Genomic DNA, 24,373 nt, shown 5'->3' on the forward strand with positions numbered 1-24,373 from the left:
TACAACACGAAAACAAATGTAAGATATTTAGAGTATTCATTGTTGAAATTATTATCTTTTTCTTGCGATTGATGACAATGAAGTAGAAGTAACACCTAGATACTCTCTCTCTTGGTTTATAAATAAAGATGTTTGCCACTATTTTCAACTTATAGTGTACACCTGTTCACCAAAGTCGTGTGCTGTTTCAAGAATTGAGAGTGTCTTAGCAAAAAAAAAATGTCCAACAAAAAATTTGTTTTGTCATCCAGGTTCTGTTTCAGTCAATAGAATTATATGAACATTTGCAAATTTGACTTGTCAATATAACTTTGAAATTAGTATCCTATAAACTGTACAGTGTAATATAATATTAGTGATAATACTTGTTTTAGTTTTTGATTTTGTTTTATTTTTTTCAATTCATTTTGTCATTTTACAGTGGGCCAAGTTAAGAATCGTTGCCAAAGATATTTTTTGCGAAGGCAAGCTCTAATACATATATCAAAATAATTGATCCAGCAAGGAAATGAATATAACCAATAAGTTTCAGCATACCCCGATACAAGGACAACCACAATCGAATTTGCAAGCACAACAAATTTTGTTGCTGCAACTCCATCAGGGTCAAGCTCAACAACAACAGCAGCAGCAACAGCAACAGCAACAGCAACAGCAATCATCAGCTGGGGTACTTGGGTCAGGCTTCCAACCTAGTGACAACTTTGGTGAAAGTTTGAACCAAAATATTTATCAAAATAATTATCAGCGTGCCCAGCCATCATTGCAGCAACAATTTTTCCCGCAATTCCAACAGTCACAACAACAACCATCTCAGCAAGCTAATAATGCACTGCAATTACAACAGCCATACCAACCAGCACAGCAGATGGTACGCCAAACTTCACATTTTCAACAACAACAGCAACAGCAACCTAGCCTGCAACAGTTTTACAGTCAACAGCAGGCTTCGGTCCTCCAGCAACAACAACAGCAGCAAATTCAACTTCAGTCAGCACATCAGCAACAACTGTCTTTACTTAACATGAACTCTATAAATGTGGATAATCCAAATTCTGTTTATTGGCAACATCAGCAGCAATTATGTCAGATTTCAAGAGGATCAAATGTGCCTCATTATTATGCCAGGCAGTATGCATCCAATTCAAGAAAAGCAAAGAATCCATATAGCGAAGTTAAGTCTGTGGGATTAGTGGAAGCCACAAGGTCTATGGTAGCAAGTCTCGAAGACGAAGAAGAGAAAAAGAAGAAACCAATAAATTATCAAGGCACTCCAACCACCTCGGCTGCATTGTTGCATAATAAGAAATCAACACAAGATATATTTGAGGATGATTCAATGGAAGAACAAAGAATGAGACTCAAGACTCAAGGTAAGCAGTTATGGTGTCAATTGGATTTGAGTGGACAAGGGTTGGTTAATATCTCTTCGAAGTTGTTTCATTACGACTTTTTGGAGTCATTGTATTTGAGTAACAATAAATTGAATAGTATCCCATCCAGCATAAGCAAGTTGAGAAACTTGAGAACTTTAGATTTATCTCATAATAGAATCAATGAATTGCCAGAAGAGTTGGGATTGTGTTTTAATTTAAGATATTTATTTCTTTTCGATAACAATATCAAGACATTGCCTTATTCGTTTGGCAACATGATTGAGTTGTTGTTTATTGGTATTGAAGGGAATCCACTAGAACCCAGCATTGCCAATTTAATCGCAGAAAAGGGAACCAAGGAACTCATTGCAACTTTGAGAGATCAAACTACCGTTAAAAGAACACCAAAACCAAGATGCTGGTTGACATTGGAGGACGACGGTGAAGTTGTTGACTCTGATGAAGTGTACAAAGTTGAACCAGAATCTAGCGACAACTTTACAGTTTTGTCTTACAATACTCTTTGTCAACATTATGCTACACCCAAGATGTACAAATTTACTCCTTCTTGGGCATTACAGTGGGATTACAGAAAGAATTTGTTGGAAAAAGAAGTTTTGAATTACAATACAGATATTGTTTGTATGCAGGAAGTGGAAACAAAAACGTTCCAGGAGTTCTGGCTTCCAGTTATGACTGCAAATGGTTACAAGGGTTATTTTTTCTCTAAAACAAGATCTAAAACTATGAGTGAAACTGATTCCAAAAAAGTGGATGGATGTGCTACTTTTTTCAAGAATGATAAATTCTCCTTGATCCATAAACAAAATTTTGAATACAATAGTGTCTGCATGGGGTCAGATAAGTATAAGAAAACTAAAGATTTGTTTAATAGGTTCATGAATAAGGATAATATTGCATTGATCTCATATCTTCAACATAAGGAGTCTGGCGAGAAAATTGCAGTTGTCAATACTCACTTGCATTGGGATCCTGCATTCAATGATGTAAAAGCATTACAAGTTGGTATCTTGTTAGAAGAATTACAAGGCATTATTAAAAAATATCGTCATACAAATTCCAATGAGGATATCAAGAACTCTTCTATAGTCGTTTGTGGTGATTTTAACTCGGTGAAAGATAGTGCTGTTTACCAATTGTTTTCCACTGGTGCATCAAAAGGTCATGAAGATATGAATGGTAGAGACTATGGTAAGTTTACAGAAGACGGATTCCATCATCCGTTCAAATTAAAATCTGCATATGAAGCTGTGGGCGAACTACCTTTTACCAATTTGACTCCTGCTTTTACCGACAATATTGATTATATATGGTATTCAACGCCAACTTTGCAAGTGAAAGGTTTACTTGGAGGAGTTGATGAAGAATATACCAGTCATTCGATTGGGTTCCCTGATGCCAACTTCCCTTCTGATCATGTACCCATTTTAGCCAAGTTTCAATTGAAAAAAGGTAAGAAGAACCACTCTGTATAGGCAAGAAATTTGCTTAATATGTACAATAAATAGTATCAATAGATTTAAATTTTAAAAACTAAAATTTTTGTATTGTCTTTAGTATTGGTTTTCTCACTACAAATACGCTATAATTAATCCTAGCAAACTATTAAAAACAAGGAAAATTGAAGAAGGTACACCACCATTAACCAAGTCTCCACCATTTTTCTTTTTCGAGGACGAAGAGGATCCAGTAGACGAAGAACCTCCATTTGAAGATGATCCGGTAGTGGTACTGGTTTGTTGGGTCGTAGAAGATGTACCGCCACTTGTGTGGGTTTTAGCTGCAAGTCCTGAAATTCCACTAACACTAGAGACAGAGGCAGCGTCTTTGAATCCACCAGTCCAACAATATTCTTGGAAACATTTTTTACATTCATCGGACTGCTCCTCACCTAACCGTTCTTGTTGTCTTCTAATTATTGCACAGCCAACACACGTTGACCAATTTTCGTCGTCCGTTAAATTATTTCTTGTTACCGTTTCAAACCCATTCCTGATAGCACCAAATTTCTCTTGGTCAGAATAAGATAACTTGAAAGTGGAAAAGTTTGAATTGTAACTCATGCGAGTGTTCGATGTGTACACAACTAATGGAACATCGGTAACATTTATTTTATCGTTTTCATGCCAAGCTACCAAATCTTCCAAGTCTGAAGAATTGCACCCAAAAAATACAGGTTTGTCTCCCATATTCTTATCTAAAAATGTTTTATAGTCAGGTGCAAATGGGAATGGGGTTCCTTTCCCTTGTTTAGAAAATTGTCGTTTGTAAGTTTCCTGTATCGAAGTACCGTTGGGCCAACTTGAATTAGTATCAGCAGAATTATCAAATGCGAATATTACATCAACACCACGCTCATTTTGGATTAATGGATAAAAGGGAACGTTTTGTAAATCTTCGCCCCCGTCACACAAATAAAGTGTATCGTTAGTAGTTATGGATTTGATTCCTGCAGAGTCTGCACCAAAAAATGGATTTGGCTCATACACAGCAATATCGTATTCCTCGTCACTTACATCTGTTAATACCTTTTCCAAAATCATTTTAATTATTGAATTGATTGAATAATTGTCGAGTTGAAGCAAAATCTGATTGAATAAAGATGATGATGTGCCCATGATAAACCCAGCATTATCAAAATTATTTACACAAATATCAGTGTTGTTTGGATTTCCGTTGTTTACGGAAGATCCAAGATACTGAATATCACTAAACGATTTTAATGAAGGGTCCCATGACCCCAATTCGTAAGGACTGATCTCGAATATTGTAGAATTTTCATTAATAATGTATGTTCCAGGTGTTCTTCCATTGGCAACCACAATTGGATATGGCATCAGATGGTCCTGAAAACTGGAAAGGTTACGAATACTTGACCAGGTGATGTTGGCTCCACCAGTTCCACTGTCGTCCTCTTCAAAGAATTGATAAGATAAGGCTCTACCCCAAGTATCTGTTACTGAGGTTTGAAACCCTGCATCCTCTTTGGCCTGAACTGCTTGGGCCAATCCGTAATAGTAAGCAATAGTCTTGTCAATTCTCATACCACTTGGATTAAGTATTGAGTCTTGTAACTGCCAAATGGTTGATTTCCCATTCACTATATCTCCAACTGAAAGCCAATCGTTCAATGCCAACAGTCCAACTAACCAGTTACCACCAGACAACCCAACCACATACGTTGAACTATCTAATAATCCACCTAACCCGTGCTTATTAGCATCTTCGTATCGTCCATCTAAACCCAATATTTGACCTGCACCAGCTAACATAGCTCTGTACCCTCCACCACTGAATGACAACCCAATGGTGATATTATGATTTGGCGCATTATCATTGATAAATGATTTAGCATCAAAATCTGAAAGGTTTGCACGTTTACTCAAAAAGTCTATCAAGTTTTTATTTGTTGTTTCCTGACGCTTGTGAATATAGTCTTTTTCTTGCTGAGATAGCTCGGATGCTGTTCGTATAAATGTTTTTTTTGAAGGACATGTCAAATTAAATGGAGCATAGTCTGTCTTTTGATCTCCCGAATCCCCGTCTAAAAACGTTTGGTACCATGAACTGCCTGAATTGCTACTAGAGAACAATGAGGAATCTGTAGAACTTGCTGAATCGGATGTACTCTTAGTTGATGATGCCTGGGCAGAGGATGACTGAGTCAAAGACGAGCCTGAACCAAACAAGTCAAAAGGAAATGTTCCACCAGATGAGCCTGTTTCCGATGGAGATGAATCCAGAGAACTTGAAGAGCCGGACGAGTCAAATGGCCAAATTGCTTGTGCTTGGCTTATCAAAATGGACCCTATTATTAGTTTCAAATTAACCTTCATTGTTGGGAGAAAAAGCGAAAACAGATGATTTATTACGAAACAATAAAAAAAGATCTTCTCTGGAAATGTATTTGTTTATTGGGTTTGGTATATATACGAGTTCAAGTGTATGATGGGCTCCTCGTCTATCCCACGTTAGTCTAAAATTTCATGGATAGCTGTGTTTATTTTTTTCTTCCTATTTGGGAAAGTTAGCAACAATAAGAGATCATGTCTGATAAAGTGACAGCAATTAAAGTGCAAGAAAAAAAAAATAACAATGCCTGTAATTGATAAAAAGGTTTTTGCTGTACACTTTACTTGTTGTTGTGGATTCTGCTAATAAGCGACAATAATCGGGAAACCTAATCTGGTAAGAATGGTTTGTTAATTATATAGCAATTGATAAAAAGTATTAAAAGAATATGATGGTTTTTCTTCATATATATGTCAGGTAAATCAGATAACACCTGTTGGTACTGCATATAAAACATTCCGGATTTTGGTCAAACTTTTAATTCCGTCTGGTAGCCTTAACTACTATAGGAAGCATACCGCCCGTGGACACTGTAAAATTCCTATGACCGACCACATTAATAACAGATCTAATTGTGCCAGAATGTGACGTGGTGCTGATGAAAATGTTATCAACTGCCAGTTTTTTGTCAACTTTGCCCGATTTGCAGTCTTGTTCAAACAAATCTTGTAAATATCCGTTTAGGCGTAGAGACTGTTCTGGCATGGTTTCTCTTGTCTCAGTAAAATATATATCTTCCTCTTCTAAGCCGTCTGTTATAAACCCATAAGTGTCACCGAACTTTTCGTGAATTTCAGATCTCGTAGAACGTTTGTCACTTAGGTTTTTCCCAATTTTCTCTCTCAATTTTTCACACACTATTGGCCTCGTCTCTACTGGTTTTAGATCATGCCAAGTTATAACTAATGTGCTGCACGCTCTTTGTAATGGCGAAGTATGGAATTTACTAGGAATGGGGGCTCCTAACAATAGCTCTGATTTCCAAAATTCTCTGTTTTCCTTGGCCTGTTCCAATCCAATCTCGGTTAATTCCGAATCTGGTGCCCAGGTAAACTGATCATTACCAGTGAGTTTACAATTCTTTTCATGCCATAAATGCAACCCTTCCAACTCAACAATCTGTGTTTGTGTAGAATGCCCGTGTCGTGCTAAAAAAATTAGCTTATACTGAACATTATCTGGAGCTTCATTATTTAGTTGTATCAATTCGGCTTTTATGTCTTCCCAAGATTTTTTTCTACCCATGTTTTGAAAAGTATGATTAAACCCAAAATCGTCTGTGGACATATCGCTCTGGACGAAAAAACCATGGACAACTTCAAAATCCCAAGGATACTTTAAATTTCCATTCTCATCTCTTTGATGCTTGATTTTTATCCACTTTTCCTTATATTGTTGAGCACCTTCTGAATTTCCATGGGCATCTGAATAATCAGTTTTTGTGGGTGTTAATAAGGACTGCCTTGTCATACTGGATATCAACAATAGAAATATTACTATGTCTCGTAATTTAAGTTTGGGATTCTTTAAAAATGATATGGTTGCAAGTGATCGTAAACACTTGATGTTTATGTTGAGCTATATGGTATATCCACATACAGTATGTGGATGGGTACACGACCCGGGTGGTCTATATAAGGAGCTGGATTTCCCTTGGTTGTATCCGGTCAATCCAGGAAGACTGAGGAAGTATATATCTACATACGTACTTATAGTGGTTACCCTAATATCACGTGTTCTCCTATACATAGTCTTCTGCGAATTCCAATAGTTTAAGTAGTGAGAGACAATTGAGAAAATTTTTTATAATCAGGTGGTGGTACCATACGCTATCAAAATTGAAATTCTCTCTAAATACCAACTTATCTATTAGACAAGACTAGCTAGTTATGTCTCATACATACAACACAGATGAGGACATGTGTTTAAATGATAAATTGAAATATTTGTACGATTTATAATCGCTTTATCGTGACAATTTCGAATACTGGTACTTTCTACTCTATTTGACAAAAATTTGCAAAAAATTGGGGAAAAAAATCCTGTTGCATTTTCGAGACCATCAGTTGCAACCAATCTGAATATATTTTGACACTTCAATAAATCTAGTGAAACTAGTCGTCTACTTTTTAATTCTAATCATCTCATAGTATATCAAGCAAAGACTTACTATGCGTTTATCAAATTTAAGAAAATGTAGACAGTACGAAAATACACGAGTTTCCCAATCTTTGAACTTGAAAAGATAGTAATACCGAGATTGGCCAAATCCTAGCCATAGTCCGTTCATACAAATTCATGAACAACATCTACATAAGTAAAGCTTTGTAATATGACTTTACAAATACTGTAACTACCAGTTTGCCCAAGTTAAAGGTACGTCTCGCTTACTGAGTTTGATTCTCGGACAAAGTATAGGCTAAGTAAAGAATTGGAGTGGTTTGAAAAAACTCAAACTATGCCTCATTAACTTTTACACCTTCCCTTGTCTAATCTAAAGCATTGTGAAAACTTCAAAATAATAATCTTTTTTCTAAATATAACTACTCTCTCTATTATAAAACTAATCTAAACTACCTATTTCTTGTTTCAAAAATTCATCTGTGAAATGGCAAATTTGTTTATAATTATATTCAAATCCATCAATGCCTCCATAATATGGATCATCGACAATTGTTTTAAACTCGTCTGATGTTTTCCAATGTCCAAATAGTTCAACCACAGTTTTTGAGTCTCTAGGTTTCAAATGTCTCAAATTGGCCACATTGGATTCGTCCATACCTATAACATAATCAAAATCTTTAAAATCAGAACTATTGATTTGTTGAGCATGGTGAGAAACAGGGACATTATGCTTTTTGCATGTTTTGCTTGATCGAGAATCAGGAGTTTCTCCAATGTGCCATCCACTGGTACCAAATGAATCTATTCTTTTGAAAAATGGGGAGTATCCTTGGATTTCCACTTGATGCTTAAAAATTGCTTCTGCCATTGGTGAACGACATCTAATTTTCAAAAAAAAAATAATCAAGTTAGTAACTTTGTTTATCGTTGACGAAAGATCAAACAACCCCGTACCCTGTTTTACTTTTAATCAAGTATGAGGATGGGGGGAGGGGTTTTGTTGAATAATCTCCTTGAGAACATTGCTTTTTCTTTAAACATACATGTTACCTAAACACACAAAAGCTACTGATATTTGCTTCTCTTTAGGATCAAATTTAGGAGCCATGACTAACTGTAAAATACCTGGGAGTACAGATCGATATGGCACTTTATGTTGAATTACCGATTGATTGTACAGATTTTTTTCTTAACTTGGGAGGTTATGGTTGTTCCAAGCAAAAATTATCACCATCTCAATTATATACAGTACTGTAGCAAATGTTCTAATAACGTTTGATATGTGCCATTTATTGCAATTCATCCATTCATCTCAATGAAAATGTTACGGTATTTACTAGATACTTGAAGAAACAATGTTACCCACAATATTATTACGTATTTGAACAATATTTTTCTAAAATTAACGATTAAATTAAATTTATCTCTGAACAGGTATAAAATGTACATATAAATATATACTTGATTAAATGAATAATAAAAGAAAATATACAATTCCCAATAAATGTTACGACCAGGAATTAACAATAATAACGAAACGAAATATGTGCGAAAATAATATACACAGGTGTAAAGTTCAACCCTAGATTACTAAAAGTCAGCTTTATTGTATGGAAGAAACAACAAAATATTTCCACTCATCAAACGATACAGGTTCATAAAGATATCTATCAAAATCTAACCCGTCAAGGTTCGCCTTTTTATTGGTGAACAAAGAATCCAAATCATCATCTGCATCATGTTCTCTTTTAACCAGTTGTGGTTCTTCAACTTCTTGAATAGCCAACATTGGCGAAGACGATATAAAGTCATCGTTGGCCAATTCTCTAATTAAATCCACTTGTTTAAACGAAGTCGTTATGGCCAATGCTTTGACTTCACTTGTCCATTCTCCACCAGTTTTTGGCGATAACGGAGAAGTGGCAGCAGGCTTACCATTAGATAGTCTTGGCGATGTTTTCATAATATCGTGATTATTGACAATAGAATCGTCCAAGTCCAACAAATTGGCCAATGATGCATAGAAAAACTTTTCAGGATCTATGTTGATTAGCTCACGACGTTTAGCCAGTTTCGAATCATTTGAGCTCATGGCAAATATATCAATCTCAGGAGTAGGATACACATAACTTGGATTGTGGCTGTGGTTTGCAGTTCCTGGGGTTGTACTTGATGGGGTGGCCTTTACTGGATAAGCTGGTGATTGGGCACTAGGCGTATTCTTGTTACTCTGGGTTTGAGGTGGTATCTGCGGTGTAGGTATATTGTGGGGTGTTTTGATTGCATTTGCCAATGTGCCAGGTGTAGTGGCAGGTAAAGCTCCAGGTGTAGGTGCCGTGCCAGCACTGATTGAAGCTTTTTTCTTTCTTCCCTGACCAGTGCCTTTTTTATTCGTTTTTGCCACCAGTTTTTGTGAAGCTTTAGAAACTGACTGCTGTCGTTGAGGCGGTTGTTGTTGTTGCTGTTGCTGTTGTTGTTGCACAAGTACCTGTTGTGGCCCCGACATAGAATGTTGGATTGGGGTTGGTTGTTGAGGAATCACAGGGCTACTATTAACACCTAGTTGCATTGTTTGTTGTTGTTGCTGTTGAGGTGGTAGTGGCGGTGGTGGTTGCTGTTGCTGTAGTTGTGGTGTCAAATTCATTTGATTGTTAGCTACACCTGTTCCGGTACCCCAATTGCCTTGATTAACTTGCTGGTTCAGCAGCAGTTGTTGTATTTGTTGGTTTTGATTCATAAATGCCTGGTTTCTGCTTTGATTCTGCATCATTTGCTGTTGTTGCTGAGACTGGGGTTGCAGTCTGGTCATATTTTGTTGTTGTTGTTGTTGCTGCTGTTGCAGAGACATCATATTAGCACCACCTTGCTGAAGCACTTGCTGTCTTCTCAAATTTATCTGTTCCTTGACATACTCGAAATACTTGGCGTATTGACTTCTCACCTTTTCCAACAAGTCTGGTCCTGCCAAATAAATTCCTCTATGCAAGTTATCTAAAATATTCTTTGTCATATACTTCATTTGGATCAACCGTTTAGTACCATCGCCATTCTTTGTGAGCAAGTAGAAATAACTAATAATACTATCCACGTTACCATACTGTTCTTGAATTCGATTCATAGAATCACGAACCGTAGTTTTGTCTTGGTTTGAGAGCAAACTAGTGACATCTCTCAAAACTACATTGTTACGCGATACTTCTTCTATCAACTGCCTCAATCTAAGTTTAACTTCATCAGTGAGAGGAGGTAAAATAGAAGACATCGTGATATTTGCTGGAGCAGTTACCGGCCTTCCACGGTTGATATTATTATTTTGGGAAGCAGAATTGTTATTGCTAACTGGCACCTGTTGTGGAACTAACGGAGAAGAAAGATTGGTAGGATTTGATGTAATACCTTGCTTCATTTGAGGTGTGGCCATATTACCTAATCCAGGCAGCCCTTGTGGTACATTCTGCACAGGAGCTTGTTGTGGTGGTTGTGACTGCTGAAGAACTGGAGATTGCTGTGAAGCGTGAGGTTGCGATTGTGGTACCTGTTGTTGTTGTTGTTGCTGCTGCTGCTGTTGTTGATTGGGTATTTGGGAAAGCTGCTGTTGATTTGTACTGGAAGGACCTATGTTGACATTAGCATTGCCTGTGGCTTGTTGAGAAAGTCGCTGCTTGTATTGTAAAGTCTTTTGATGAATGATGAATTTTTTAATAAAAGCTTCTTTCATTTGACCATTAATTTGACCCTGCATTTGTTTCTGCTGTTGTAATTTTGCTAACAAATTCAAAGCATCATTGCTGTATTTAGCATAATCTTCTTGCGTAATTGTAATCTGAGGTTGCTGCTGTTGTTGTTGCTGGTTATTTGATTGTTGCGCCAACTGAGGAGTCTGACCAGATTGAGAAACAGGTTGTTGTTGTTGTTGTTGTTTTTGCTGCTGCTGCTGTGACAGAGAGGTTGCTTGTTGCATTGGTTGTTGTCCCTTCTTCTGTTGTTCCAACTGCTGCTGCATTCTTGTTTGTCTCAACAACAGCTCTCTTTGCTGAGGTGTCAAATTATTAAAATTATTAGGGGTTGGGTTACTGTTGTTGTGGGTACTAGTATTAATATTATTATTATTATTAGCATTTGGACCCTGTGCTAAGTTATCACCGTTGTTTCCTTCATTCATATTTCTTTGCATGCTCAACTTCTGTTGTTGTTGACGTATGAACAATTGCAAGTGCATACCATGGATATCTCTAATAGTAGGTACCATATCAGGTGGTATCAACCTCTTTCTAATTAAATCGAAAATTTGATTCCAAGTGTTGACACCGGCCGGCAACTTTGGCATTTTGTTAAGTAAAGGAGGAGGAATGGGTGATGTTCTCATCAAGTTAACCAACTGAGGAGGTAATTGGCCTTGTGTAGAAGAAGCATTGCCACGACCACCACTACCAGCCCCACTCGCAACATTTTGTTGAGTTGATTGAGAAGAAGTATTCTGTTGATCCTGTTGATGTTCTTGAGAGTGTGGTTGCACAGTTTGTTGTGGTTGTGGTTGTTGTTGTTGTTGCAGCTGCTGATTGACCATATTACGAAGTTGCTGTTGGCGAGCTTGTATTTGGGCTTGAGACTGGCTTCTGGCTTGTGCTTGTTGTCGCAAAAATTGAACATTTTGTGCATTCACAGGATTCATGGAATTTGAATTGGAGATTTGCTGCTGCTGCTGCTGTTGTCGTTGTTGTGGATTAATCTGACCACCTTGATTAGCAGCAATTTGTTGTTTTTGGACTCTAAGTTGATGTACTTTCATTTTAATAGCCCGCAAATAATCTTCTTTAGATGCTGATCTCTCATACACAAGCTTTTCAAAATCTTGTGCCATTTTGCTCAACCGTTGAACATTAAAATTTGGATTGGAACCATGCAATTCCGTCAAAGTATTGATGATAATTTGAACAACTTTTTGTCTTTCCTCACCACTATACATTGCTCTCCATGAGGCGTTAGGATTTGAGCCTCCCCCCATTTGTTGGAGTGAATTCTGATTTGGAGGAATATTCATAATAGGCAATCCGGACACACAAGAACCCCCTTTGGTATCAATAAATGGTTATTATGAAAGTATTAATGTAAAGGAAAGAAGAAAAAAAAACCAATGATTACTAAACTTCAGTGTTGTGGTAATCACAGAAAAAGTTTTCCCTTAAAATTTTCTCTCTTTGTAGTTTCACAGTAGACCTAAATTTAGCAAAATAAACAGTCTTAAATTCTAGTTTCCAAATCTATCACAAGTGGGTTTATATCACTACTAGCTGTTAAGTAGTATAATAGGCTTCTATACTTGTGTATTCAATTAATGAGTTGAGTTGAATTGTTTGGTTGGGAATTATGGTAGGGTTGTATTGTGGTGTTGATATGAGAAATTTTGATTGTCTGCTGTCTCTCTCACTCTTGTTCTTTTCCAAAATTTTAGTTTATTTTTATTATTTTTTTTTTTTCGTTCTGTCTTTCTTTCTTTCTTTCTTTTTCGTTCTGTCTCTCTCTCTTTATTATTATTGTTGTTGTACTTGTTATTGTTATTGATCCCATTAATTTATTTCACAATTTAAAATGATCAGGTAATTATTATTACTATTATTATTATAATAATAATTCCTTTTCCAATTATCCCCAAAAAATAAGAAACTACATTTAACTACAACAGAAACTAAGATTAAAAGTAAAAGAGTAGGTGTAAGTAAATGGTAGTAGTCGATTATAACTTACAGAGATTGTTCATTCAAGAGTAGAAATTGAAAATTTCTTTCTCTAAGTTTCTAATTTAATCCTTATAGTATGTTGATTTCGGCTAAACTACAGTGGAAAAACCGGCTACAAAAAATGGCTATACTACAATAAAGTCAATAAATTAGAAATAAAAAATGCAAAAACAGAAACAGAAACAGAAACACCAAAAGAAAGTCATAATGTAATGAAAAAAAGAAATACATAAGAATCCAAACGAGTCAACTAAATCAAACAACTTGAACAAAAACATTTGTAAAGTGTTAGTGCAATTCTTTTAGGCAATAAGATGGGATAGTTTCAGTTCAGTTCAGATATGGTTAGATGTGTAAAGCTTGAAAACACCCCTAGATTTGGTCATTCTGCTCTTTTCTACCCTGGGAACCTGGTTAATCACTTTGTTTACTTCAATATTCTTTCCTTGTCTAGCTTTGCAAATTATTCAGTTGATAATTGGCAATATGCACATTAAGGGAGGTGGGGGTAAGCATGTGAGATGAGGGGACGTAAATGACTGGAGCTATACATATAGTACATATACAATCTACATGTAATATGTTTTATATTGCATATTTCACTATCTGTTAGTACATATAAAACGACACAAAATGTAGTGCACAACATGATAAATCTTGGCACCTCTTTTACTTTGGAATTTTAGCTTTTCTTTTGCTACTTGAAGTCTAGACTGTGTGAGTTTATGTACATCTGGCCCTCATTGAATATATTAAAGAATGCTAGATCGTTTGAGTTGATAAATTATGTTTGGTGTCACTTGGAACAATATATTTCAATTAATTCCAAGCAAAGAAAAAAGTAGTTACAACAGAAACATTATCATACCGATTCTCTTGACGAAACACTTTATACATCAAATGTCCGTAGCGTAGGGGGTGTTCTGTTGTTTCGTAACATTTCTATATTTTTGGTTTATTTTACACGACCATTTATTATTTATAAAGAAGCTTATTCAAGAATACTTTTATATAATTTTATATATCTTTCTTTTTAACGATCTACAATTTTATACCTAAATATAACATATTTTATATTTAATTGATATTGCTATTTAGTTTGTGCTCAGAATAGACCAGCTATTTCAAACTGAATACTATATTACGTTCCAAAGATAATCTGTCTTGTCTGCGAAAGAGATTCAGAGGATCCGACCGAACAACAGTTCTGATAATACAGTCTTACACAAAACATTAACTGAAATAATAACATTACAATAGGTACATATATGTGAATAAAATAAAAGTTTATTTTAGAAGTGATAGGAAAAGTCTACTACCCTGGTTTTTCCAGTTCTGATTCAGTCAAGTGATTGGAGTTTCATTTTCAGAAGTATGGTCACTAACTTCTACAAAGTTTCATATATCAGATATCCAAAATAAGGCTCTTAGGGCCACTTTAATTGGACTGTGATTACATTGTTCTGAAACTCACAAAATATTAAAACATCTTGTACAATGGATAAATTTCAAATTCCGAAATTTAAAGTTTAGACTACCTTACACTAGAATCTGTTGAGTATCCCTTTGCTTGAATTCAATTGCCTTTCATAATTATACCCTGTTTGTTTCACCCTTGTCAAATTTATTAATATAAATAATAACTATATAGTACTTATTAGTTGACTTTGCATGACATTGCATTAACTAACAGCACCAATTAATACTACAAACATTTCCTATCTGTAAATACAGAATTGACTAATATGTATTGAAGTCAAGATTTTGATTATGATATACCTAAACAGTTGTGTAGTGTAAAACTGAATTATATATGACATTGCCATAAAGGTGGCTGGAAGTAGTCGGATATTATAAATTGCCTTTTCATCCCTTTCTATTCTCCAATTTGTGCAATTTGCAGCAAAACGACGAAAAACTTCAAGGTTGGCTACACGTAAACTGCTTTCCTGTGTTTTTATCCATACTATAAACATACAAAGTGCAACACAGTATTACCACAATACTATCAATAGTCTGATTAACTCAATATGCTGTGTATTTACAATAAAAAATGAATTCTATGCCTCTATATAGTAGTATAAGTTCTCTTGATTGCTCTTTTTTCTTCGTATTGTCTTTGCTCTTCTTCATCTATGAATTCACTAGCATGCTGTAACTTCCATTGTTTTTTAACGAATTTCAAACCTTGAGTATTAACTCCCAATTGATTACTTGTCTTCAGTAACTCTTGTCTTAATTGCTCTTTCACTTTTATCAATTGATTCTTTAAGTGTGGATCCTTTTGACTGATCAATTCTTTCGAATTAGAACTAATGACAAAAAATAACACTTTACAAATCAATGAAATGCTCACCACATTTTGTGTTATATTTTCTTTATTGGTCCAAATTTCAATAAATTGTAGCAATTTCAACGAGTATGAAAACGGTAATACCAATAATGCATCATCTAGTTGTGCGGGTCTTATTTTGCTCAACACATTAAGAACATATTGACTAGCAGTCATATTGAAAGCCAATAGTATCGAGTTTGGTGTAGGTTTAATTGCTTGCTTGCCCTGTTTAACCAATGACAAATACTCCTTATTTGCTTCGATATCTTCAACACCAATATCCAAAGCTTCCATTAATTTCTCACCTGCTTTCAATGTTTCCATGGTTTGTTTACTTACCTTGGTGGCTTCATCAATTTCCTCGTCATTGTCATCCTTCATATTCGTGTGATCTTCGCCGTCGACTCCATCAATTTGATCTAATAATTTATTCTCGTAAATCTCATCCAACTCCTTCTCTTTTTCTTCCTCTAAGAATACTTGATCATCAGTAGCCAGCCATAATCTAATCGAATGATCATGTGAAGTTGAGCACATAAACAATCCGTCGTCACTAATGGCCATACACCATACTTCGCTTTGATGAGCAGGTAATCTTTGAATACATTCAAATTTGTCCCCATCCCAATACTTGATCAAGCCATCTTTCCCACTGGAAAAGAAATTATGGGTATCACCAATAAACCTAACGTTCATAATTGAATCCTGATGAGCAAAAATTGATTTATGACAATCACCAAAGTCTAACCCCCAAATCTTGATGTTTTTATCAGCAGATGAAGTAATTATAAGTTTGGAATCATGTGATATATCGATTGACAACACCGGTAACCTATGTCCATATAATGTGAGGAATAATTTTAAAGTGTCTAAAAACACAACTTGAACGTTATTATTTAATAATGAAATAGCTAAATATTTAGCATCTGGAGATATTCTGACACAAAGAACATCCTCATTTAATTCCAATGTTTGAGTATGAACAAATTTCAAATGAGAAACCGTGGTGTTGGTTCCTGGTATAATATCTTGCTCAACTTTGAAATTCCAAAATTTAACACATTTGTCATTACCACCTGTAACCAAAGTTTTCCCGTCTGGAGTTATATCAAGCGACCAAATGGCGGCCGAGTCGTCATTAGAAGGAGCAGCACCACCAACAGTTATTGCGCTATGAGCTTTTTCTACTCTATCCACTAACGATGACGTAGCTAAATCATACAATTCTAAATCCCCATTTTTGAAACCAACAACAATTAATGTCCCACCTGGTAGAAACTTACAACATAAAGCATAACCACCTTCTAAAACAAATGTTCTAATCACATTATATGATCTGGTGTTCCAAATTTTCAATTCTCCGTTAGATGCAGTAGCCAATAATTTGTTGTCTTGTGGGGAAATATCCATGGCTCTAATATCGAACCTGTGACCCAATAAATCAATTGTATGCTGTTTTACAGAATATAAATCTGCTGATTGAGCCTTTTTAGGGGTCTCTGGAACTGGTATGGTATGGTATTCAATACTATTATTGGTTAATGACATCAATATATCCAATTTCTTAATGTTATTGGTCCAGCAAGCAGATTTTATCTTGGCCATGGTCCTCATTGTGGTAAATGGTGTAATCAACATACTTATTTCTGAACTTTGCAAAGACTCTAATATTTCTTGTTCATCCAATCCTTTGTCTTTCAAACGTTTGGTTCTTTTAGTGATACCACGTTTGATTTCATCTTCCGACCTGATTCTGAATATCTCCATTGTTCGATCAGCATTCTGAATAGAAAATAACTGAATCAATGAAGCTGAAGATGAAGAAGATTTCAAAGATTTAAAGGCAATTTCATTGCTTCTTGATTTACTTGTCTTTTCGAAAGATCCACGTTCGCCGATTTTCAATCCATCCTCAAGAGAAAGATCCAAGGACCAAACTTTAACTTGATCTTTATTGCCACTTGTTATCAACATATCTTTTGTTGGATTTATACCCATTGCCCAACATTCATTAGAATGAGCCAAATGAGTTTCTATACATTGTTGAGATTTCAATTCCCATAATTTAATTAATCCATCTTTAGATACACTGACCAAGTAATCATCCATATCATCAACGTCGTCAACATTGTCGCCATCTTGCTGTGTATTTTGCTGTTCTGATAATAATTCAAGACCAGTAATTGGACCCTTATGGCCCTTTAATTTGAACATCCCCACTTCTCCAATTAAATCCCACATAATTATTGAAGAGTCACTAGACCCAGATACTAATCTCGTACCGTTTTTATCAAATTTTAATTGGGTGATTGATGAGTTGTGTCCCTCAAAGTTAATAATCACCGAATTTGAACTAATGTCCCAAATTTTGATTGATCCATCGGTATACCCAGCAGCAATGATATTTGTTTCTTGGTGATATGTCAAATAGCTCACTGGTGAAGGTGGAACCGTAGTAGATGCATTAGAGCTACCAGGAGTTAATCCATCACTCATTCGATTCATAATTTCTCCAGTCTTGATGTCCCAAATTAAAATTTCTTCTAATCCCGAAGTCAAGGCTCGTCCCATTGATGTTGATGATTGGGTTTCTGATGGTGGTAACCAAACAATGTTTGCTTGGGATGTAATTACACCAAAACATTTTTCTTGATCATAACGATTATAAGATTTGACCATAGTTTGTGTTCAAAGTTCAAGAAAGATAATAATGAAATGAAATCTGAAAAAAGTGATGAGCTTTTGAATATTTTCAGTTTTTAAGATTTTTTTTTTTTAGTGAGATGGTGCGATGGATAGATGAGTTTGTCGTGGTATCTGTCCGGAAAAAAATTGCGACGATAATAGCAAATGGCTTCAGCTGCAAAAAAATCAACAGCTATGAATTGTACAGAGTTTTGCACATAACTACAAAAAGCAAATCAAAATAGTTAAGCTTACAATACTAAAGATGTATGGATCATCTTTTTTTTTTTATTTTGACAATTAGTTTGGTGTTGGAAAACAGAATGTTTGAGTTTAAGACTAAAAGCATTCTCATAAAGAAAAGCTGATTCTCCTAAGTGCTTAAGGCAGTATCTTATCACAGACGAATATGTTATGAGAATCAAACAGTAGAGAAGATCACAGCCTTGAGCTTATTCTAAAGATATGTTAATACTTTACTTAAAGACGGGTAATCCTCTCATTGGTAGCTTCACGATTCTATGACATTGAGAGATTGTTTTAAGCCAGTCAACTCATTATCATCCCGTGTTTACAATTACAAACTTGATAAGTCACTACCAATATAATGTGTCCATTCCACTGTGATGCCTACAAAGTTGTATGATACAAACCTTACACATATCAATTTCTACCACATTACTCAATGAATTTCTTTATAGATTTTTTGGGTCGTGGACGAGCTCAAAATTTCTAATATGGGAAACTAAAAAAAAAGGTCGTGTGTAAACAGGAGATAATTTTTTTACGTACAGGCTTTTCTTTTTCTTTTTTTTTTTCTTCTGTTTGCCTTATTATTTCTAGTTGATCATTTTATTACAAACCCAAATATTAGTTTACAACCAACATCGAAAAGAAGTGTCTGCCATTGACAATGAGTGCAAGAAAACTACAACAAGAATTTGACAAGCTAAACAAAAAGATTTCTGAAGGGCTTCAAGCATTTGATGAGATCAAAGATAAGATTAATGCCACAGAATCAGCTTCACAACGAGAAAAGTTGGAGAACGATTTGAAGAAAGAGTTGAAGAAATTGCAAAGACTGAGAGACCAGTTGAAACAATGGTTAGGAGATAGTAGCATTAAACTAGACAAGAATGTATTGCAGGAGAATCGTACTAAGATTGAACATGCTATGGATCAATTTAAAGAATTGGAAAAACTGCTGAAAATAAAACAGTTTTCTAATGAAGGGTTGGAGTTACAAAGCCAACAAAAGCGATCACGATTTGGTGATGATGCGAAATATCAAGAAGCTTGCACCTATATAAATGAGGTTATTGAACAATTGAATGGTCAAAACGAGGAATTAGAACAAGAGTTAGATTCGTTGAGTGGTCAACTGAAAAGAAAAGGAGGTAGTTCAATACAGCTGTCTATTGACGATGTGAAATACAAGATAGAACGAAACAATTCTCATATATCCAAGTTGGAAGAAGTTTTGGAGAATTTGGATAACGACAAATTGGACCCAGCCAGAATCGATGATATTAAAGATGATTTGGATTATTATGTTGAGAATAATCAAGATGAGGATTATGTCGAATATGATGAATTTTACGATCAGTTAGAAGTGGATGAAGAAGATGATGTTGAAGTTCAAGGGTCATTGGCACAGATGGCTGCTGAAACCGAAGATGAAAGGAGGAGAGACGAGGAAAGAAAAAGGGAAGAAAAAGAGAAAGAGAAGCAACAGCAGAATCCACCAAGGACGTCTTCTTCCGTGTCCAGCTCCAGTAGTAGTAATCAAAATAATATTGGCAATAATACTCCTCCTGCAACTCAAATAAAGCCATCAGTAGTGACAGTGGCAGCAATTGGGGACCAAAACAATAACAGTGCGTCATCGGCATCTTCAACATCAACGCCTGTGAAGAAGTTGAAACCTACACTTGCTCCAGCACCTGCACCACCACCAATAACAAGTGCAACTTCGTATTCAAATGCTATAAAGGCAGCACAGACAGCTAGCACATCATCCACTTCCAATTCTTCTATTGCTCATACTGCTAATGATAACAACAACACAAACAAAGGCAACCGTTCAGTATCACCTCTTGCTTCTACCGATAATCATACTCATGCACCAGCAGCAGTGTCCACCCCAGTTAAAGTTTTACCGCCTGGGTTAAATCACGATACATCCATGAATTCTACCTTGAGGTCAGAGTCATCATCACCATTAGTTGGTCATGCCAAGGTTAATAATAACCATGAGTTACAGATTAGCAGATCACAACTGCCAATGGTTTCTAATGAGAATAAGGTATTTAGTGATACCATTTCTCGAATTGTTAATGTTGCTCACAGCAGACTAAATGACCCATTGCCCTTACAGTCAATAACTGGGCTATTAGAGACCTCCTTGTTAAACTGTCCCGATTCGTATGATGCTGAAAAGCCAAGACAGTATAACCCAGTTAACGTCCACCCGTCACTGATTGATTATCCACAAGAACCAATGTATGAGTTGAATAGTAGTCATTACATGAAAAAGTTTGATAATGATACTTTGTTCTTTTGCTTTTATTATGGCGATGGCATAGATAGCATTTCGAAATACAATGCAGCCAAAGAATTGTCGAGACGTGGGTGGGTGTTTAACACTGAATTTAGTCAATGGTTTTCCAAAGACAGTAAGAATGGAGGCAAGAACCGGTCAATGTCTGTGATACAAAGAGAAGAAGAAAATGGTAATATTATCGGAGACAACAGCAATGGTAATGAGGAATTACGCGAGAAGATTGATGATAATGGCGGCATTCCAAGTAATTACAAGTACTTTGACTATGAAAAGACATGGTTAACACGTCGAAGAGAAAACTATCAATTTGCTACTGAAAACAGACAGATTTTCCAATGAGAGAGCCGGTAGATCTGAAAAGAAATCCCAATGACGTAGTGGTAGTGTTAGTGGTTGCTGCTATTATTATTGTTGCTTATATGTATGTATGTATATGACGTGTGTTGTTCAAGTTTTTGCATTTTGTATTGCACTAATACAGATTTGTACTATTATTATTATCTTACAATGAAGAATGAAGAATAAAAAGTAGGCTTTCAGAAACAAACAATAGACACGATAATTGATGGAGGATTATCACGACGAAGTTGTTGTTGTTGTTGTTGTTGGTTTCAATGAAACGGTTTCCCCTTAACACAAAAAAGAATAAAATACAGTTTTAAGTATTGTATGTTATGTTTTTTTTGTTTCAACTAAAATAATTGACATGAGATGTTTCAGAACTGAATCAATTAGCATGAAAAATAATAACGAGTCGCGAAAAATCAAGTCTTGTTGACTAGAATCTGAAACGCTCGACACATATAAAAAAGAAAATAAATGGACCACACACCACCAAGTGAAAGACAAGTAATCTCTAATTACAGTTCCAATCGCTTATGGTGCGTACGATAAGTTTGTCCATGTTTTTTTTGGTCTTCCAAAGTCAAGCTCTAGTTTATACACTTTTTACTGAGAACCAACTATAGTATTGATGCCCTACGATTCTACCAGAATAGAGTAAATGTTGAGTGCTTCTAGATTTGAAGAGGGAATGGTAGTGGCTTAGGGAAAAAAAAAAAGGAAAGAGTAGTGTACAAATACAAATCAATTAACTAATTTTCATTCTCCTTTATCCCTTTCTCTGGTGAATTTACGCTGCGCCCCTCCTTTCCTGACAGTAGGGGAATTCCTCTTTCTCACTATTTGTTTAACTAGCAAATCAAGATATACTTGTCTATTTTAGTACCAAGAGTTATTAGTATGTTTGACAGCATTGCAAAAATGTGGAGACTAATTTGTATGCGATTATTGCTTTTTACCTCCTTTGGTAGACGATGATGGCAATTTGTGATTAGTTAGAGTGATATTACACAATACTAAATATACGCAGGAAGACGTGTAGCTAAAAAAATAAATTAAATAAATATTTACTTATTTATTGTTAGATATTTTTTTTTGCCTCTTCTTGTCTTTTCTTTTTCTGGGTATTTTACTGAGATTGGTTAATAATAGAAGTAAATCTTGAGATCTTATTAACGTGATAAAACCATTACTTACTTTTCCAACTTTTTTTTTTTTTGAAACTTTTACTGTTAGTTTTCTTTGTTAAGCTGATGAATTTTTGTATTCCTTTGAATTAGTATTTATCAATATTACTTTCTTCTTATTTCAGTTTTTCTTTTATTATTTGGAATATAAGGTACATCACCAACTTGAATTCAATCACTTTTGTTCATTTTGTTTCCTTCGTTCAGATCAATATAACTATCACCTATAGGTCTCAAAACCCTTTTTTTATTATTCCCCGTCATTATTGTTAGGTCTTACCACGATCTACATTCCAGTGATTTAAATATAAGTTTTATTATTATACAATACTGAAGAAGTCATTAACAACAGTTCCTTTATTTGTTTGTTTGTTTGCTTGTTTTTTTACCTTCCTTTGATAGTTTGTTAAATCATGCCAATACCCAGATCGTTTATATTTGAACCTGAGTTGGAACAGCTACTAAAAAGAGACGAAAACGGCTGTGTCTCTTGTCCAAGCTCAGCAGGAAGTTGTCCTTCCTGTCCATCGGGACAACAATGTCAATTATCGTCACGTACATGTAATTCTTGTCCCAAATATTATTGTGCTAGTGTTTCGTCAAAAAAAGGTTCCCCCATAGGTGGCATCGTTGGTGGGGTTATTGGAGGAGTGGCATTTTTGGCACTTGTTGGTGCTGTCTTGTATTATTTTCTTATATACAGAAAGAAGCATCCACTTATATTAGATGAAGACTTTGAGAATTACGAAGATGATGAAGACTTTTTGGAGGATGAAACAAGCGGATACGCACTGAGCAAATTAACTTCGAACAACGGGAACGGACTAGATGTCTCGTCTCCAGGATACGATAGCTCCAGTGGTAATGTGGTTTCCCCAGTTAGCGCTAGCAATGTCAATACTACTAATGGCAGCAGTAGTAATGGACCTAACACTACAGTCAGTCTGACTTCAGTTGGAAACACCTCAGTAGAGAGAGCAGCAGGACCAGGAGTTGGAAGTGGTGCCGCTATAGTGGCAAGAAAACAAATTGCTGGTAATTCTGTTAGTGCTGCTAAAAGAAGACAAATGAAAAGATTATCGTCGTATGAATCTTTTACTAGACCAAAAGCTAGTGGAAACAATAAAGCTAAACAGCAACAATTACAAGCTAGAAGAGCTAGACAACAAAGAATCATTCGACAAGCAAATCAGCAAACACAACAGCAACCACAACAACAATTGCCTTTCAACCAGTACCTACAACCATCCAACCGTAATTCAGTGGCAACTTCATTTTCTAATGCATCCAATATATTACCGATTGCCTATATTCCTGGGGTTACTGTGCGACCCACCAAGAACAATACAAGGTCTATTTACTCTTATGATACCGATTCGTTGTTCTCTGACTTGAATACGATCGAGAATGCTTCTATTATTGGTGATGTTGTTTTGGCTAATCAAAATACTGCGACTGCTGAAATGTACAACCCCAGTCCGGAACTGAGTGTTCGTTCAGAAAACCAGCAATCACAACAACGCAATTATACAAACGGGCCAGGCACGATGACAGCTATTAAGGCACAGCCACGATTAGTGAATGTTGATAAAATTGAAGAAGAAGATGAGGACGAAGAAGATTCTGAAGAAGACTACGATGAGGGTAGAGCCATACCCGAAGAGAGTGAAGAAGATTCTGATGTTGATTCAGATATCGGGGAGATTACACGTGCCACTTCACTCAAAAGACAACAACCGGGCCCTCAGGCTTCCAACAATATTGATGGTGACAAGCAGATAGACATAGCTCCAGGAGACAGTACTGAAAATGGTATTCCATTGGATTACATCAATTTTGATAATGGTAAAGATGTGGGATCAACTATAAATAGTGCCACTGGTTCATTTTTATTGAATGTAGAATTCGATCATAGTCCATTAACGACACCAGTGAAGACGCATTATACTGATAATTCTAATGATAGAGGAAGCCCTTTTGCTGATCCTGACAAATAAGTCCCTGGTAATTGAGGCTTTACAAATGATTTCTATACTTGATATTAGAGATGACATGTATACGTTTATTATATAGACCCTTCAAATATTTGTAGTTGTAACGTTTTTAAAATGCTTTTAGTTCATATGTTCTACTTCTTATGGACATTTAAC

At 35.6% G+C, this 24,373-nt stretch overlaps 8 protein-coding genes across 8 annotated transcripts, besides 2 other annotated features; 3 read left to right on the forward strand and 5 right to left on the reverse strand. All coding sequences in view use genetic code 12, as the record gives it.

Moving 5' to 3' along the window:
• Positions 1-508: 508 nt before the first annotated feature.
• CCR4 (CCR4-NOT core exoribonuclease subunit) lies at positions 509-2,872 on the forward strand (the record flags this gene model as incomplete). Its single annotated transcript, XM_712545.2, has 1 exon — positions 509-2,872. The coding sequence occupies one exon, from the start codon at positions 509-511 to the stop codon at positions 2,870-2,872; it is 2,364 nt and encodes a 787-aa protein (XP_717638.2).
• A 96-nt stretch (positions 2,873-2,968) lies between these two features.
• PLB5 (Plb5p) lies at positions 2,969-5,233 on the reverse strand (the record flags this gene model as incomplete). Its single annotated transcript, XM_712546.2, has 1 exon — positions 2,969-5,233. The coding sequence occupies one exon, from the start codon at positions 5,231-5,233 to the stop codon at positions 2,969-2,971; it is 2,265 nt and encodes a 754-aa protein (XP_717639.2).
• A 493-nt stretch (positions 5,234-5,726) lies between these two features.
• CAALFM_C108240CA (uncharacterized protein) lies at positions 5,727-6,719 on the reverse strand (the record flags this gene model as incomplete). Its single annotated transcript, XM_712547.2, has 1 exon — positions 5,727-6,719. One exon carries the CDS (start codon positions 6,717-6,719, stop codon positions 5,727-5,729), a length of 993 nt encoding a protein of 330 aa, XP_717640.1.
• Positions 6,720-6,820: 101 nt separating this feature from the next.
• Positions 6,821-7,019: a long terminal repeat ((tui-1a) Long terminal repeat (LTR); about 199 bp long, 19 copies per genome).
• Positions 7,020-7,812: 793 nt separating this feature from the next.
• On the reverse strand, positions 7,813-8,481 carry LTP1 (tyrosine protein phosphatase; the record flags this gene model as incomplete). The annotated part of the gene is made up of 2 exons (XM_019475131.1): positions 7,813-8,254; positions 8,417-8,481. 2 exons carry the CDS (start codon positions 8,479-8,481, stop codon positions 7,813-7,815), a joined length of 507 nt encoding a protein of 168 aa, XP_019330676.1.
• Positions 8,482-8,976: 495 nt separating this feature from the next.
• Positions 8,977-12,414, reverse strand: MED15 (Med15p; the record flags this gene model as incomplete). The annotated part of the gene is made up of 1 exon (XM_712549.2): positions 8,977-12,414. One exon carries the CDS (start codon positions 12,412-12,414, stop codon positions 8,977-8,979), a length of 3,438 nt encoding a protein of 1,145 aa, XP_717642.2.
• A 1,621-nt stretch (positions 12,415-14,035) lies between these two features.
• Positions 14,036-14,315: a long terminal repeat ((pi-1a) Long terminal repeat (LTR); about 280 bp long, 17 copies per genome).
• Positions 14,316-15,179: 864 nt separating this feature from the next.
• DIP2 (snoRNA-binding rRNA-processing protein) lies at positions 15,180-18,125 on the reverse strand (the record flags this gene model as incomplete). The annotated part of the gene is made up of 1 exon (XM_712550.2): positions 15,180-18,125. One exon carries the CDS (start codon positions 18,123-18,125, stop codon positions 15,180-15,182), a length of 2,946 nt encoding a protein of 981 aa, XP_717643.1.
• A 919-nt stretch (positions 18,126-19,044) lies between these two features.
• Positions 19,045-21,033, forward strand: NOT5 (CCR4-NOT core subunit; the record flags this gene model as incomplete). Its single annotated transcript, XM_712551.2, has 1 exon — positions 19,045-21,033. One exon carries the CDS (start codon positions 19,045-19,047, stop codon positions 21,031-21,033), a length of 1,989 nt encoding a protein of 662 aa, XP_717644.2.
• A 1,603-nt stretch (positions 21,034-22,636) lies between these two features.
• On the forward strand, positions 22,637-24,220 carry OPY2 (Opy2p; the record flags this gene model as incomplete). Its single annotated transcript, XM_712553.2, has 1 exon — positions 22,637-24,220. The coding sequence occupies one exon, from the start codon at positions 22,637-22,639 to the stop codon at positions 24,218-24,220; it is 1,584 nt and encodes a 527-aa protein (XP_717646.1).
• Positions 24,221-24,373: the final 153 nt, after the last annotated feature.

This window comes from Candida albicans, chromosome 1 (genome assembly GCF_000182965.3).
Source record: "Candida albicans SC5314 chromosome 1, complete sequence".
NCBI lineage: Eukaryota > Fungi > Ascomycota > Pichiomycetes > Serinales > Debaryomycetaceae > Candida > Candida albicans.